Here is an 18,784-nt window from a genome sequence, read left to right as displayed (position 1 = left end):
ACTGTGTGGGGTTGTAAGAAGCCAAAGGACATTTAAGGGAAGCAAATGAGTTCTGATGCCACAGTGATTATGGGCACAGAAGGTAAAACTTGGTCTCATTGAGGTAAGTGAGAATTATTGCATTTAGACCTTCAGAATTCCCTGTCAAGCTTTGGCACTGTTGGTCAGGTCTCTTCTGTAAAAGCATGGAAGCTGACCTGTAGGCAGTAAGATTTATCTTCATGTGCATGTTCAGGCTAGTGTTACAATTCTAGGTGTGAGTTTAACTTGTGTAAAACAAATATGTAATTTACTGGAGTCCAGCACTCCATTTATGCCACATTTTGAATATTTTGAACAAAGACTACTTTGTTGTTGCTAGCATTTAAATTATACTTACTTTGCTCACGTTTTCTCCCTAATTAATGGTGACAGGAGGTACAATCCACTGGCTATTACAATAATGTGTTCTTTCATCTGAGGAGCAATTTGATTCAATTTTGCTTAGCGCTCTGGAATTATGTAAAAGTTAAAACCGCTCTATCTCTAGGAAGTAAATTGTTGATTTCTCTTTGAAACTTGAAAATGGGAGATCCAAATTCATTCCCAGGATTGTTGGTGAAGTCAGTTTGAAAAATGGAATTTAAAAGTTAAAGATGCATATCAAAAACTGGACTTCTATTCTATATACTATTGGTGGTGAAAGCCATGTGATGATAATTATAGAAGCAAAGGCCACAATTCCACCTGTTTATTTCTTGTGCCTTGTATTTCCAATAATCATTTAGAAAATGACCTTCTTTTGAATTTGTGAACACCACTTGTGTGTGGTGACAGGTCCCTCCTCTATTGGTCAGTGTGTGCCTGGAGCGGTTTAGCTCCCATATCAATAAGATGTGGCACCGCAGACAGGCTGCATATATTTAAAACAGATCCAGCATTTGAGGTATCAATTCTCTCCACACTAATAAATCCCCCTAACATTTACAAGGAAACTGGCAGCTTGTGGTATTAGAAGACAAGACATGAGGAATAAAATGTCCTTTTTGCTTTGCACTGAATAGGTATGGATATCTTGCTATGAGCTGTGTCATTTTAGTAGCTATTGGAATAACCTAATTTAGATAATCACATGTTGCTGTCTAGTGCAGAAATCAGGAATGTTACATGGGTCCTCGGGTTCCATGGCCAACTATATTGTTAAGGTTAAGAGATCCTATGTCAACATGTTTAACCTAGGTAAGAATGTTTAACATAAGCATGTGTGATCGTCTTATGTAAGTACACAATTTACTTGAATATATGTTTTGTGTCCTAAACAAGAGGTTGAAGGCATAGCTGGAGAAGGAATTCAAGATCCATAGTCAGGGTGGATATGCTTATTGATTTAAAGTTCATAAAACTAACCAACTATGTTTTATCTTAATTTTTGTAATTGATTACTTTTTTGACTGTGGAACATAAATTATGTTTCTAATGCTAAAAAGACAGTTTAGAAAAATTGCAGAAAAAGGTAGCTTAAGGACAGTTCTATACCTTGGACATTACCTTTTCTTATCAGTATTTGTTTGCTTTAAAATTCTGTTTGTCACATATTTACAGGGGCCCTTAATAAATCTTAATGAGGGGCATGTTTTATCACGCCTGTAATATTCTACATGTACACATTTGTTTAAAAGAATACCTTCTGTTTCCCTTCCAACAATTCAATACAGTAGTAATATCAAACTGTACTGTTGTTATTTACAAATGTTTTCATCTCAAATTGTCTCTTGACACAAGTTGTTACAGTGTGGTCTCTTTGTTTCACAAAGTCATTCAGCACAATGACAAACAGCAAGATAATGGTCTCCTCACTTGGCTCTGCTGTGCTCATGTTCCTCATGCATCTCCTTTAAGTGCTAATGGATGGAAAGTAGAACTTCAGGATGGTGGGCTAAACTGGTGCCTATTCCGCTATTATGCTCTTGACTCAGCGACAACCACATTCCTCCACAACCATGTCCTCGTGGTGATGCACCACAACTTGTCCTTCTTCATAATATAGCAAACTGAGTGGACTGGTTCTTGTTGGGCTGCAACAAGGTGAAGGGACTCTGTCTGGGATATACAGTTTTAGCAGACTCTGTGGAAGAGAAGGCAGGGGAAAAAAAGATTGAAACAGTAATTAGTGAATTAGATTTAAAAAACACAGTTTGGTGGTTCATCCAGATCACAGCAGTGTTATGTCTTAGAGAGCAACTAGGCACAATATGAGAAGTGTCTATAACGTGCTCACCTCTGCACACCCCACTCAGACTTCTTTTTGGCGATTTGTAGAAAGCCTTCTACAGTATCTCCTCGGATTACCTATTTTCACTATTGTCAAACATCTGCTTTGGATCGCAATTTATCACATACACTTTACACTGGACTATAAGCTCATGATAAAGTGAGGGGACACTGTCACCGTTGTTTAACCTACAGAGGAGAGTGTGGCAGGGGTGTCCTATCTTCCCTTTGTCCTATGCATTAGCAATTGAACCCTTGCATGTATGATAAGGACCTGCTAGGAGGTCACCAAGTTCCAATGGTCAAACAGTCTGGTGGATAAAATATCATTGAAGGTGTATTACCTTCTTATTTATGTAAGCAACCCAGGAACTTTGGGGCCTGCAGTGATGGGGATCTTCGGGTATTTAGTAACTTTTCAGGTCTAAGGGTTAACTGGGATGAATCCAAACTATACCTATGATGCCTAGTGGAGGACCTAGGTGGGTGGATGTAGGACCTCGACATACAAATTCCACAGGCAGCTTCAGATATCTGGGCATACAACTGGCACTTACAGAAACCAACGCATGCAAGGATAATATTAACCGCATGGTAGACGAGGCACGTAGAGCCACTTAGACATGATTGACTCTCCCACTATCCCTGGTAGGGTGATACTTTCTGTTGAAAATTATCACCCTTCCAATCATTACTTACATATTACAAAATTACCCATACCCTTCCACCCCATTGCCTGCACACTTGGACATTCCTGATGAAGTCCTTCATTTGGAATAATGGTCACTATGGCACGGCATACCACACATGCTGCAAATCAACCTATGATTGGGGAATAGCCATGGCAGACTTGACGTCCTATTACAGGGCATCATGCCTGCTTGTGGAAAATAACTGGATATATTCTATTCCACTATGGCAAATCTAGACCCCACATACATTTCTGAACTATGGGGTATAGGAGACAAGTTGCAGCTTCATTTCCTATAGAGTGGGAAACACCCATACCCAGATATTCTTTGCTGCATGGAAATCCACAAATAAACAGATCAGATGCACCAATGGCCTAACAAATCAAACCTCCCTATGGCTGTTCACATCTCTACCAGTTGTGAATGCACAACTGGGCTTTAGGGGCTGGAACTGCTTAGATATTTGTGCTTTGGATGATGTAGCACCACTGAGCAGACTCGAGACATTCAGGAGGAATTCTTTAATTACCAACTCTACACATATCTTCAACTCAGACGTTCAATTCGGCAATATGTGGATGTGTGGATAACTCAAGTGAAGTACGGGCATTTAGCCCACTAGAAACTAAGCTGACTATGTCCCTCCTTCCCAGTTTGGAGAAGATGTTTTGTCTATACAAAACATTAATCATTAATTCTCCTGACAATGTGATGAGGCTAAAGGGGGAAATGGGAAGTGGATGTACGGCATATTGGGGAAGAAGGAATGGTATTTAATCTTATGGTCATAGTCACAATAAGATGTGCTTGATTCAGTTCAAATACTTGCACTAGGACCATTCTACACCAGCAAGGCAATTGACGTTTTGCAGGGGGAACAAACAGGAATGCCCGAGATGGCACAGAATAATAGGTGACTTCTTTCACACAATATGGATATGCCCCTTCTGGGAGGGGATCTTCCAATTTTTTAGTGCTAGACTTGATAGATCTATTGATCTTGACCTAAAGATCACTCTGTTACTCATACTTGATGATGAAGGCTTCGTGAGAACAGAACAGACCCTCTGGCAAAAGGGATATTTCCCAAACATGGAGGGACTCAGCTCTGCCTAGTATCCTAAAGTGGAGGACATGTATGGACCATTGTCATATTCTTGAGATCCACATATTCAAGGCCAGATGGTGTCCCCACAAACACTACTGCATACGTGAAGCAGTGGTAAAAATACTTTGATAATCCGAATGAAGATGAATAATGTGAAATGGTTGTGGATGTGAGTCATTTCATACGTGATACATGGGATGTTAACATTCATATGGACTAAATGTCATGCATGTTATGTAGTCGCTAGCTTGGATAAGTATTCCTGAATGCTTTGTGATAGACTCACGGATTGTGAAAACTGGCAAATGTTTATTATCATGCTTTGTTTCAGAAAAATCATTAAAAAAGCTATTTAAAAAAACAGTTTGTTTGCTCCCTTAAACAGAAAAGAAGCACACATGGGCAAGGGAAAAACAACAAAAATAATGTTTTCAAATTACAGCTGTTTTGTTGCTGGTATTAGTTAATCAAAGAGCGTATTCGTGTAGGCACATCTCTGAAACTAGTTTCTCATATGATTACATCTGATTAAAAACCTCTTTTGGTATTTAGATGGAATTAAAGACTATAGATTATTATTACTTTTTGTCAGTACTCTTTGTGAGGAGCTTCATCTAACCCAGATCTACCATAAACACTCCTGTATGTACTCCTTCCCTCTTCCACACAATCCCACCTCTCCCTCACCAGTGTCCGTGGTAGTTTTCAACAGACAATAATATTACTATGTGTACATTCCATGTCCACCCACAACTACACCTGGTTGTCATGGGGAGCATTTTAGAATTTGCGATAATTCAGGCAGTTGGAATTCAGTGGTGTAGTAGAAGAGCTCCTGAGTGTTGTGGTGTGTATTTCTTGTAAATAAATTATCAAGTTATCTGATTCTGGAATTTTTCACCTAGCCACAGGGATAATTGTTTGCATATATAGACATTCCAACCAGGTATTACATCTGTGCCAACAGCAATGATGAATGCTTATCAGAAACTGGACAGGAATGAGTGCTCCTCACACTGTCTGGTAGCGCATTGTTGGACACTGCACTGAGCACATAGCTGAGCGTCCTCATCCCTTAGCCCCTTCTGTCGTCTCCTTGCTTACAGCCACTCATAGAGTTGTTCAGTGAATTGCCTGGAGCATCAGGCAGATAAGGCGATGGCAGGACCGCGGATTTCAGCGCCAGACATAGGATGTCCTTAGTTTACCAAAACAACATCATGATTTACAGGAAAGGGCAAGTACAAGCCTTATAAAGTACTCTTTCCAAGATGGATGCAAGGTTTCCATAGAATGCACAGTTCCGCATCCAAGATGAAGTAGAGTTCTTTACTATGATGTCAGTTACTGTTTGAATCATGTATAAGGAGCCATTTCCAAGTGATGGGTGCATTGCAATGCATTTTGGGCCACATGTCCAAAATTTAAGAATTGCCATTTTCTAGTTGAGATTCTTACCGAATAGCAATTAAAACATTGCAATTTGTAACGTAAAAAACCCTAAAAAGTTCTCAATACCGAATATTAATGAGGTAGGTTGCAATTTGTGACCTATTAGGAATGATGGCCATCACAGGGATTTTGGACAACCAAGTCTGTGATTGCTTTATAATAAAGCATTTTTTTAATGCAGCTGGTTTTCCTTAAGGGAAAACGGGACCCGTTTAAAAAGAAAAAAGAAAACTTTGAACTTTCATTTTTTAAGAGTATCACTGCCTGCTCTTAAATACATTTTTGTTTTGATGCTCACAGGGGAAGAGGTCCCGTGGCAACCCCTTCCAAATTTGTGAATGGTTACCAGTATCTTTTAGTAGTTGGTAAAAAATGACTGTTTTGCTACTGGAATTCGGTTGCAAAACATTCATACATAGCACTGCAATTTGGTATTTGAAAGGGACACCCTAAACATGCTCCTCCCACATATCGAATCGCTAAACCAAATTGTGATTCCGTAACAAGTTACTGAATCATAATTTTGCATTTGAACGTATGAGAAAGCATTTTATGGTTGGAAACAACAGCAAAAATATTTTGTACTTATGGTCCGATGGCCCTTATTTTTGGGCAGTTTCTTTGCCCCTTGTTACCATTTTTATCCCTGATATTTATTTCCAGAAGTTGGAACCTTCACTAGATTATATTTCTAGACATTCTTGCTTTTTCTGTTCCCTAATGTCTGAGACAGTTTGGTACATTGCTTATGACATCATATTAATCTTCATCTTCAATTAAGAACTACAGGACTGTCAAAAAAGATTTTGACCAGTTGTGTTGTTTTAAATCCTAAATAGGGCCCTCTTAAATAGACACTTGACATATTTCACATGTAAAATTCTATGCAGGATGGCTCATGGCTATGTGGAGGGGTTGCCCTTTCCTCGAGCAGTCAAGAAGGTGACGTCACTGTTCAGCTAATTCCTGACAACAGTGAAATGTTAGCTTACGAGGCGTAATGCAAAGGAGATGGTTTTTGGTAAGTGATGAATAAAAGCCGGCGAATGGGGTAAGGAGAAGCTATTTTAGGGTGGTAAATGAAATATTCTGCGGGCCAGGTACCTTTTAAGGTTGTACGAATTCCTGGGTTGGTAGACACTGATTCATACCACATCACTCTGAGTATGTCTTTACGCAAAACAGTGTGAAAGGAAGTCATTACCACCACTTACCACCACAGATCTCTCTTGCTAGATGTACAGGGACTTGGCTGGAAGCAGCATTCATGGTTAAAAATTGAACCTAGGTATTCTTAAATAATTCGGGACACTAAAGATTTTTTTTTATGATTGTAGATAGAAGGAGATTTGTGGCTACTGTTTATATACCAGAGGTGTCCTGAAAATTGCACAGAAACTCATCTGAAAAAAGTGGTTGTTTTATGCAAATGTGATAGAGCTGACTGAAGAGCTAGGTAAATAGCACCAGTTATCAATGCAGTTATGTTCGATAGATCTATTAGAGTGTTTTACATTAAAAACTTCTAGAAACAAGAATTTGGTGGGCAGGGGTTCCTGGCTTAATGTAAATGAAATCCTTGTATTATAAATGAAATGTTAACCATCTCACAAAGGTGAAATGGTTTACACTTTTTGATGTTGCTTTGCCTTACACCAACTAGAGCTATATTCCTCATGTCACGGCTTCACTTCTTTAACTATTGGGGAACATTGATTTAGACTGATGCAAAAGGGCTAGGCGTAGGGTTTATGATGAGAGGTAAGATATTACCAACATGACATCCTGAGATGCAAGGCTACAGAAGAAGAGCACAAAAATATAATGTGTCTGGTGCTCAAGCATTTGAAAAGATATGGCCTCGTCATAAGGAACTGGAAATACAAGCTAACAGTTTAAGTTTACCTACTCTATCTAAAAACAGAAAACAACTAACAAAAGTTAGTAAATGCAATGATGACCTTATTACAGCCCACTCACAGATCCCATATAAGATTATATCTAATTGAGTATTATTTACAACTTGTACCAAAGTTTGCAGTTATGACCAAGGAATGGGAGAATTTATAAAGAAGGCAAAAATGTTGCATGGTGTGAGGGGTGTAACATACAAATGCTTTGCACACATTCAGCATAGAATGCATGGTCACACTTACCATTGATGGTAGCTCACAAAGAGGTGGAGCTTTGTTAGGTTAGGTAGGGCGGCACAAGGATGTTACCACATTTTCTTCTAGGGCTTTGAAAGATACTGGTGAGGATGCATAACTATTGAATGTGAGGCTTTCAATGCTGTGACCTCAGTCAATTCCAGAATGTAATTATGGGGCCTGCCATTTAAAGTGAATGGCACCTTACCAAGTGATTTAATTTACACACTGTTACATAGTTGCCATTCATAAATCCCAGGTGTGAAAAGTTTGACTTATTTTGACTTGTTTGTATTTTGAATATATTAATTTTCCCCAGTGACTAGGTTTTCATGTTCCTGGAGCCAACTAATCATAACAATGAGCTGTATGTTATATGATGAGGTTGGATGTGGCTGAACACAGGCATCTGTGATAGTGTTCCTATTGGAAAGAAGCAGCCTTGATTACAAAATAGAAAGTATTCTGGTACAAATCACACAATAAAATGCAATATATTTAATGGCCATTATCAGACTCCAAAAGTTGTAATTTGCTCTTCAGATTAATAGATGAATTATTCCTCACCTGCATGTAGGCATGGTTGGTGGCTTTGAAATTTTCCCCCAGAGGGCTGGGGCAGTGCCCTTCACAGCGGTATGCATTGTATCTTTTAGGGTAGACGATCCAAGATCCCCAACCAATTTGACCAAAATCCACATAGAAGTCTACTCTGCGGCACTGAGCCCTGGAAGGCAAGCCCTGGGAGAGGCTTTGTACTACCATGCGATGGTCTTTGAGTTTTTTATTTCTCCTCAATCTCTTTGTCTTCTCTGACAGTGGTGTGTTATTTTTTTCATCATTTAGCTTAGGAATTCCCAATGAGAGATATTTGGATTTCTCTGCTTCCTGTTGCAAAGTGGATTTTGCTGAAATGTGACTGTCCTTTGAGATGGTGGAAAAAACAACCATCAGCACCTGGTTTTCCATAGAATGAGATTTTGGTTGCAAACCTTGCTTATTTCTGTGAGTTGATGATGTGCTTTCATCAGTGTGAATTTTAAGTCTGGTATGACCTCTGCTCGCTGATCTTCTATGCCAAGGAAGCCTTGCTGCATCCATTAGAAGATTGGTGGAATTCACCACTATCCAGTCAGATGCCAGAGGCTGATGTGGTGACACTGAAATGGAACCCAGATATAGGTGACCACGGCAGGTTGAAACCTTCCAGTCACACGATTGATCCTGCTGATGAAAGATATCCATTATCATTTTAGTTCCATGGTGTGGTGAATCAGAAACATTAGACCACTTAAACCTCAATTCTGCCAGCTGTACCTCCTCTTCTTGTCTAAGAGATGATAAGTCAAAAATTATGCTCCATCGATCTTCTGTTGTATTTATGCCTGTTTCCAAAAAGACAATATAGGTGTAACCAGCATTATTCTAGCCTAATAAATGCAGCAGCATCAAAGTATTAGAGAACATGTATTTTCTGTCCTACAGCATGTAATATGTGGACACTGTTTTTATTTTAGCAGTGCATATGCAATATTACTTCAGATTAGATGTAGTTCACATGGCAGGATCACAAGTCAAAGATATCTCCGACTAAATAAGGGGTTGTGCAGAATTCTTATCTACTGCCAATATCTGGAAAAAAAGACAAAATTGGCAACTTCAAGAAGTATGTCATCAGTACAAGATTTAGCCTAGGAATGAAATTCCTCAGAAAGAAAGATTTTTCTGAGATTTCATTGGAGAATTCCTCCCAAATTAAAAGTATGTGTTTTTATCCTGTGAAACTAGATAAAGTTGACAAAGTAATAGGAAAACAAAACAAAGAGGAGAGGAGAGGGACAGAGAGACAATGTTTGGAGGGTAGAAGAGGGAAGTGAAATATTGAGATTATCTCTGTATTGGCATTACCATACTGAAGAAACAATCACAGGACATAATGCCATGTAGAACACACTTTCTTATAGAGTTTTTAAATTGTTTCATGAATTTGCAGCAATAAACCTGTCCACTTGTTAATATTGAACAGGCCTAATTAGGTTCCATTCTTTAAGACATGGCACATTGCAGACAATTGGTGAGACAGACTAAGATCCTCCAATACTGTTCGTATACACACTTTTCTACTTGGCAATAATAAATTGCAATGTAATTGATTTTAAATAGGTTTAAATATGCTAAAAACATTAACTATTGCTGCTGAAAATGTATCTTTTACATATAAAAACGCATTAAGCTGAAAATTGCAAAAGTGTATGAAAAATAAAATGTATATCTGAATAAAACAAATTGTAGTAGTTAATCATACGCAGACATTATAACCACATGAAAGAAATAATGTACTGTTGTAAGTTAGTTTAACTGACGATGCCATATTGATTATAAAGTAATACATTAGCATTGAAAGGCCTGTTGTTCTTGTCGAGTTGTTGTTTTGTTTGAGCTGTTTTTCTTTTTTACTGCGGATTCATGGGAAGAACTGTCTGAACCTGAAAATGTGGACAAATTATCTTTTCAAGGACACGTGTTTCTGGTCTATTGTGCAGATGTGAGAACTTGGGTAGTTTATCTAGTCCAAAGAGTTTGCTAAAATCCTATTGGATATTTCAGACGACAAAAAGAAATATTACCATCTAGAATGTTGTGTGTTATATTAGTGCCTGTTCCTAAGTTTGATTTGGTGGTTTATCTCACTCGCAATAGCTGGAGGCTCATCACGAAGTTTCTTAAGACTATGGGGGTCGTTCCGACCCCGGCGGGCGGCGGTCGTCGCCCGCCGGGCGGAGACCGCCAGAAGACCACACCGCGGTCAAATGACGGCGGCGGTCATTCTGACTTTCCCGCTGGGCGGGCGGGCGCCTGCCAAAAGGCCACCCGCCCGCCCGCCCAGCAGGAAAGCCCCAGCAACGATGAAGCCGGCTCCGAATGGAGCCGGCGGAGTTGCTGGTGTGCGACGGGTGCAGTGGCACCCGTCGCGATTTTCAGTGTCTGCTAGGCAGACACTGAAAATCATTATGGGGCCCTGTTAGGGGGCCCCTGCACTGCCCATGCCTGTGGCATGGGCAGTGCAGGGGCCCCCAGGGGCCCCACGACACCCGTTCCCGCCATCCTGTTCCTGGCGGTTTTTACCGCCAGGACCAGGATGGTGGGAAGGGGGTCGGAATCCCCATGGCGGTGCTGCGAGCAGCGCCGCCATGGAGGATTCTTTGGGGCAGGGGTAAACCGGCGGGAAACCGCCGGTTGCCCTTTTCTGACCGCGGCTTTACAGCCGCGGTCAGAATTGCCCATGAAGCACCGCCAGCCTGTTGGCGGTGCTTCCGCGGAACTCTTCCCTGGCGGTTTTCAACCGCCAGGGTCAGAATGACCACCTATAGCTCTCTACTTTGGAGGCTCCTTCACCTATTTTCTGATGTCTGCTAATTTATAGCTGAGAATACTTTCCAGCTTGATATGCAAAGGCTTTATGCTTATGCTTTGATTCTCTCATCAGAACCCTTTATTTTGTAGCTGAACTGACACCTTAATCTATTTCATTCCAACTTAATTTATATTAGGGAACTTGCTTTATGTAACACTTTTGCTGTATTATTACATTATTAACTGTATTTTTTCTTATATTGAAATATCGATTGTTGGATTATATTCATGGAAACAGCAGACATTCCAGCCCCTGGACGCTCAGCCCCCTGCAAAAGTAAGTATCACTATCAAGCACTGTGGAAATCCTACACTGGCTGTATCTTATCAAATATTCAAGGACAACTGCAAAGCAATCAAAAATGTCTTCAAGAAAAGAGCAACAAAGGCACATAGCACAAAGACAGCAAGGAAGATTCATACTTCGACACAATGAACTTACCCTGGAGAACACCCAGAGACATCCTTCTTCCACAGCTGCATTGCTGGTGAGTTGGCATGCCTCCTCCACTCATTTAAAGCCACCAGTTATGGAGACTTGTGACATCATAACATTCTTGATAATGAAGCACATCACTGGCAAAGTTTTCATGGCACAACATAGTATCACCTATGCTTCCCAAAACAAGGGCATCTTCTTGGACTCACTCATGATTAGACAGATCTTCCCTTCCTTGAAGAAACTCACTATATACCTCACCAACCTCATCAGTTGCCATCTGGTGACTCGTTTACCATTCCTGAGGAATGCCGATGACACTCAGCTATACCTGAAAATCCCCTCTGGCTAGAAAATCAAGCTGCTGAAGGACTGCCTCACCACTATTCAAGCACAGGCTTTCCTCATGCCCAATCAGACAAAATCCGAAATTGTGTTCATTATGAGTCACAGCAATCTGAAATCAAGTACAAAATGTGTTCTTGGCAATTAATGTGGATGGCACCACTCTACAGTTCGCCAGCAGTGCCAAATCCCTTGGCTAGCACCAAGCAGCAACCTCAGCTTTAGGATTCAATTTGCACACAAAACAAAAATTGCCTGATAATAGCTGGCTCTGTTGCACAATGTGCACCTTTTTCTTCCCGAGGTGTAGTTCAAGACAGCTGTTCAAGCACTGGCCCTGTTGGAGGCAATGTCCCTGCCGTTCACTTTGCCTAAATCACACCCGACTCCCTCATGAGTGTTCTTCATTTCACTGCCCTACTGATCAAGGGCCTCCATAAGTATGCCCTCAGAGCTCCACTGGCTCCCTTTTGCCACTTTAATCACACTTAACACCATGAACATCTCAATACCCCACCATTCTAGGCAATCAATTTAATATCTCTGACAACTATACCTCCCAGCTTAAGAGAAGTTCTGACAAATGTAAGCCTGGTGCCACTGCACCTGCTGCACCATTCAAATTGTGACGCTAGTGCCTGCACTTGTGACTGCCTGGTTAGTAGTAACATATTGCAATATTTGGTGCTTGGAAGAGTTATGACAATGTTTTGCTATTGTGCCACTGCAACCACTGCACCATTCAGATCATGATCCTATTGCAAGGTACCTGCACTTTTGACTGCCTGTTTAGTAGTAACATTAAACATTAAACAATATTTGTTGTTTAGAAGAGTTCTTACAACCTTTGGTCCTGGTTCCACTGCACCTGCTGCACCATTCAAATCATGACTCTAGTGCCTTCAAGATAATTGCACTTGTGACTGCCTCTTAATAAGTCACTGAGAGAATAACAATTAGAAATAAAACATCACCCAATTTCATAAATTACTTTTTTTTTTTAATGAGTGAGTGGTAATTTAAGAAATGAACACAAAAAAACTTTAATATTTATAACTGTTAATCATCAGAAATGTAATTATTAAGTAATGAAAAACACAACATAAGCAAAGCCCACTCAGTGCTTGCCTTACATCTGCACTCAATACTCCATTGCAAAATGGCTGACATGTTTACACACATTTCAACCCAAATCAAATTGAGTTCAGTTCATCTTTTCTCTTGCAAATACCAACAAGTAACCAATCACCAAAAACCGGAGGGTGTACTTTGGTCATGCTCCACATGATGGCAAAAAGCAGAACAGAAAACAGAACAGAACAGCAGGAAGTGACCTGGTAGCCAATAAAAAGCAAGTAAATTCAAGCGATGTTGGAGAGTCGTTTGAATGAACAAATGGTAAGTTCAGGAAAGTAAGGGGCAAAGTAGGGGCAGGTTCTAATTCCATTTAAAGATTTTGTTTTTAGTAACATAAGACTAAAAATGTACCTTGTGGAATCAGGTCCCCGGGGCCCAAGGGTGACTGGGGGAGAAGGGATGCATGCCCTCTCCTCTTTATTTACTATTTGGCCACAGGATTTGGGAGCCCATGATGCCTCATTAAGGCTCAGGGAGGGGGGCTGCATGCCCACACCCCTTTGTTTACTATTTGGCCCCAGAGGGTGGGGTTCCTGGGGCCACAGAGTAGCTCGGGCAGGGGGCAGTGCACCCCCTCCTATTGTATTAATATGTCTAAATCAAACAAGACCAAAACAACAACAATCCATCATACACTAGCAAAGTTCTGAATTTTTAGATTAAAAAGAGTCTTAATCTGTCGAAATCAATGGATGAGTTGTTTTACACAAAGTACCTGGTTTGCGTCAAAAATTAAGCCACACGGGCAAGCATCTGGTGGAAAAGTCAGCGCTACATCAATTCCTTACTCGCAAGTGAGGCCATGTGTCATTTCATCTCCAGTCGGGTAGGTGATGCATCCTTTTTCTCTCCCACAGAAGAGCGATGAGTCGATTTACAGACGGGCAACCTTGGTTCCGTGCAGGGTCACGATGATTTTGATGCCCAGTGACTTTACGTGCAAAATTACGGCACACTGTGGTGAAGTGCAGTGCCGCCTGGGTGATGTGTTGATTTTCGCAGCCGTACACGGGTTTTGCGTTGATTTCCCAGTCGCGATGCAGGTTGTGCATCAATTTTTCAGGTGTGAAGCAGGTGCTGCGTCGATTTTTCTCCCGCACGGCTCCTGTGCATGAATTTCAGTCTTGGTTCCACCAGCTTCTCCTTTCAACGGCCCAGCCAGGGACTGGACCAGAGGAAGTCTTTGATGGTCCTGAGACTTCAGAACAGGGGGCATGCTCAGTCCAAGCCCTTGGAGACACTTCACAAGCTGGAAAAAACAGAAAGGTCCAGTCTTTGTCCTCTCTAAGGCAGAAGACGCAACTGCAGACCAACCCAGCAAAGCTCACTCACATGGAAAGGGGCAGTCCTCCCCCTCCAGCTCTTCAGCTCTTCTCTTTGGCAGAGGATCCTCTTGATCCAGAAGTAATCTAAAAGTCTGGGGTTTTAGGTCCACTACTTATACCCATTTCTGCCTTTGAAGTAGGCAAACTTTAAAGAAAAGTCTCTGTTGTTGACAAGATCCAGCTTGCTTAGGTCTGGCCCCAGACACACACCAGGGGGTTGGAGTCTGCATTGTGTGAGGACAGGAACAGCTCTTTCAGGTGTAAGTGTCAGTTCCTCCCTCCCCTCTCTAGCCCAGGAGACTCATCAGGATATGCAGTTTACACCCAATCTCCCTTTGTGTCACTGACTAGAGCGAATTCACAACAGCCCAACTGTCAGTCTGACCCAGACGTGGAATACACAAGTAGGCAGAGGCACAGAATTATTAAACAAGAAAATGCCCACTTTCTAAAAGTGGAATTTTCAAACTGACAATCTAACCGACAATCTAAACTAATTTTACCAAAAGATATATTTTTAAATTATGAGTTTAGAGACCCGAAACTCCATATTTCTATCTGCTCCCAATGGGAAATTGCACTTCAAAGTTATTTAAAGGCAGCCCCTGTGTTAAGGACATGTAAAACACATTGGTACATGCCCTACCTTTAACATACACTGCCCCCTGCCCACGGGGCTACCTAGGGCCTAACTTAGGTGTGCCTTACATGTACAAAAAGCGATGGTTTGGGCCTGGCAAGTGGGTACACTTGCCAGGTTGAATTGGCAGTTTAAAAATGCACACATAGACACTGCAGTGGCAGATCTGAGTTATGTTTACAAGGCTACTCATGTGGGTGGCAGAATCAGTGCTGCAGGCCCACTAGTAGCATTTGATTTACAGGCCCTGGGCACCTCTAGTGCATTCTACTGCACTTTGTTAGGGACTTGCTAGTAAATCAAATATGCCAATCATTGAAAAGTCAATTACACATACAATTTACACAGAAAGCACTTGCACTTTAGCACTGGTCAGCAGTGGTAAAGTGCCCAAAGTACCAAAAACCAGCAAAAACAAAGTCCAGCACACAGTCAAAACACAAGAAGTAGAGGCAAAAAGACAGGGGAGACTGTGCCAAGGATGCCAGGTCTAACACTGCCATTTTGTGTTTTTATTCAGCATGATTCTACAGAAGTGCTGCAGGATTACCACAAAAAAAAGATATATATATATATATATATATATATATATATATATATATATGTATTATTTTTTATTTATTTTTTAGGCCCAGGGCATGTCCCTATGGAACCTTTCCTCAAGGATTAGGGGGCATGGTATCTTTATTTTTTAACCTATTTTCAGGACAGGGAACTAAGGGGTCGAGTTATATGTTGGCCAGGGCACAAGTCGGGGGTACACATGGGTGGACGGCATCCACCCACTATTTTTACAGCTGTGCCTTACTGTATAACATGCTGAACTCATCCTGATGTAATTTTCAAACACTGGGACACATTCAGCATCTCCTGGTTGTTGTCCGCTTTCATCCTGAGCAGCAACTTTCAGGCAGGCAGGAGGCTTTGTTATTTCAGACACCAGCTGGGCCATAACCAAAGCTGAACTTAAGGGGCCATCTGTCCTCCTTTTGTTTGAGTATCCTGGCCAGGAGCTGCCTGTAGCCTCACACCTAGATGTAAAGGCAGTGGAATTCCACTCACGAAATGTTGGAGAGCTGTTTTCCTTGAAAGGAAGACAATTTGCTTTTTTGTAGCTCTGGAAATGCATGATGGCTGTGTTAAATTTTGCCAAGTTGTTACCATGGTGAGGCATGGGTGATATTATTTTTTGCCCTTCTCCCACCTACCTACTGCAGTGATGCTGCAGAGTTTGCAATGTACAGTATTATACAGGGTAGCTTTGTTATGGTTCTCTTAAGTCTGGAAAACTGATGTAATTCAGAGTTATGCTATGTATGAAATGAAAAATCATGGGATCTTACGGAGGGCTGGCTCCTGCAAGATGAGTGCACACTGAATAGACAAGCCCACATGTCAGTGTTACTGAAAGCAAGTAGGTCAAGTAGGCCGTCTCCAGTGCATCATTTTTTCAGTGTAATATGTCTAGGATATGCCAACTTCTTGTTAGCGAGCCTAGTCTATTGTAGATTCTGATTACTGGCCGTAGTTTGTGGCATCTCCAGCTGTTCCTACATCTGCCCACTTCGGTAGTATATCTTTACAAACTAGCAATATTTCCTTGTGAAGGCCAATATTTTCTTGAAAGCACTACTTAGATTAGAATTGCATGTGCCTTTTTCATATCAGTTACCTTTGTCATCATTTCCTTTTCATCTTTGGATACTTGGTGGCTTACTCTTGATGTGGAGATGATACCTCTTACTGTGCAGTTTATTCTCCAATCTTTGTGTGGGTATTCTGGTTTTAGTGATTCCAGGGTGAACTGTCTGGTTCAGCTGGTGCATGTGAGTATGGTTTAGATAGTTATGCCAACAATCATAACTTGAGACATGTATGCTGCTTAATGTGGATGTGATATTTGTGGGTGAAGCAGTGTGTAATTTGTAAAAACATAAATGCAGAGTCCGAAACCTTTTCTTAGGGTCCTATTACTGAATGCCAAGTTTGACATAACCTTTTTCTTTCACTACTCTACACTTACTTATTCTTGCTGGTTATTTGTGTCATCCTATTTCTGCCTTCAGCTTTGTTTTCCTATGTTTCTTTCTCATTTCTTCCCTTTTTGTCTATCTTGCTTTGAGTCATGGTCTGTTGGTGAAAAAGGAGCCTTAATCTCCCACAATGAGAGCAGGTGCCTACCACAGACACATTAAGAGGGGGGGTAGGGCTGAGTAAGTATACTTTCCATAGGAGAGTGGTCTCACCTCTGGAGAGCGCAGTCAGCTAAAGCAACCACATCTACCTGGAAATGTGCTGCATATGGACGTTTAAGCTTGGTGGGGTAGGCTGGCGGGAGAGTTAGGTTGTTCAATCCTTGGATAAAGGAAGCTTTAAACTGACAAAAGGCAACATTGAATTATGTGTAGCTTACAAAAGTGTGAGTCTTCCACCGAAATCAGGAGTGTTTGTGTGTACTCTCGTAATGCACTCAAATGTACTCATGATCGGCCCACTAAACAAATGTGTGAGTACTTAAGATTTGATGTTACTTCTTGTGATGTCACTTCTTGTAAAGTCATGGCTTGTGATGCCACTTCCTCTGATGTCACTTCCTGTGATGTGACGTGCGATATCATGCATGGTGGTGTCACAGGCCATGATGTCACCTGCTGTGATGTCACCTGCATACTGCCTAACTTTGTTACTCCCCCCACTTCTGTTTTTAAGGACTTGTGTCCTGATGTTGACTGTGTGTATACTCCATTGCAATTGTAATAGAGTATGCACACTAGCAACATAACGGTCAGCCCACCCAATTTATTTGTGGGTAGACCATAGGTTTGGCTACAGTGGTGACTACTCTGTCACCGACAGAGCCACACCTCTCTGGCTGCCTGACGGAGTAAGGGCTTTCAAAGAAATGACTACATGCCCACCTACCCAGTTTAGATGGGTGGACATGTAGCAATGTTTCTTTACTGTCCATCAGAGCCAGACAAACCCAGAGGGTGAGGGACAGTAAAATGTAAATAATGCCCTCCCGACCGTGGGTGATGACTCCCATCGTGAGGGTGGTATTATTGGTATTATCTTTTTCAAAATAAAAAAATAAAACTATTTGGTGCAGGGTTACATCATGCTAACACACCCCGCACCAAACTGTAAAATGAATAACAACATTTTATTTGTGCACAAGTTGCACGTCTGGCATAAAAATAGTGCACTTCAGTGCTAGAGCTCGAGGGACAATATGCGCTCTATTTTTTTAAAGTTTATTTTCTTTTTAAATGTAGTTGTTCACTTTTTTTAAGGACCCTACCTTTCCCCAACCACTGCTACTGGGCCCTCGCAACGATTTCCAGTGTGCTAATTCTCATGTGGGCACTGCAAGTGGCAGAGATCTTGAAACAAGCTTTGGCATCCTTCAGTAACTAAGAATGTCAAACAATATTAAAAAATGGCCATTCATGCACCCACGTGGAGCACATGCTGCATCAAGGCAAGACAGCTTCAAAGGTTTTGTTGAACCTTGACAAAACACTTTCCAGGAAAGCAAGCCATCTGTCATGCCCATGCAGTTGTAGACATCGTGAAATGTTTTTTTTGTTTTTGTTTTTTTGTCAAATTATCACAAATAGCATTCCAAGATTGCTTCATATGCGAGTATCTGTACAGGCGTTTGCGATATATTATTATTCTTTACTGTCCCAACATCTCTGGCACATGCTTTGAAATTAAGTGCTTGTTTCAGCTCTATAAACCTTCCAAACAGTGTTCATTAATAGATTTCGGCATCAATGGACGAACTAAGGCTTGGGCTGGAGTGTGTCCCTCTGTGGCTTCCATAGTG

The 18,784-nt window shown here is 41.2% G+C and overlaps 1 protein-coding gene and 1 long non-coding RNA gene across 2 annotated transcripts in view; one reads left to right on the top strand and one right to left on the bottom strand.

Annotated features, from left to right (window-relative positions):
• The window catches only part of LOC138302108 (uncharacterized), a 47,084-nt gene that overhangs the window by 27,557 nt on the left and 743 nt on the right, over window positions 1-18,784 (top strand). The window lies entirely within an intron of this gene.
• Window positions 560-17,592, bottom strand: NODAL (nodal growth differentiation factor). Its single transcript, XM_069242552.1, has 3 exons — window positions 17,484-17,592; window positions 8,220-9,037; window positions 560-2,104 (listed from the first exon to the last, which is right to left on the bottom strand). The coding sequence occupies exons 1-3, from the start codon at window positions 17,590-17,592 to the stop codon at window positions 1,952-1,954; spliced, it is 1,080 nt and encodes a 359-aa protein (XP_069098653.1). The 3' UTR covers window positions 560-1,951.

The sequence above is a fragment of the Pleurodeles waltl genome, chromosome 6 (assembly GCF_031143425.1).
Source record: "Pleurodeles waltl isolate 20211129_DDA chromosome 6, aPleWal1.hap1.20221129, whole genome shotgun sequence".
NCBI classification, from domain to species: domain Eukaryota; kingdom Metazoa; phylum Chordata; class Amphibia; order Caudata; family Salamandridae; genus Pleurodeles; species Pleurodeles waltl.
The sequence above is the reverse complement of the archived record's forward strand: the minus strand, read 5'-3'. Positions and strand labels throughout refer to the sequence as shown.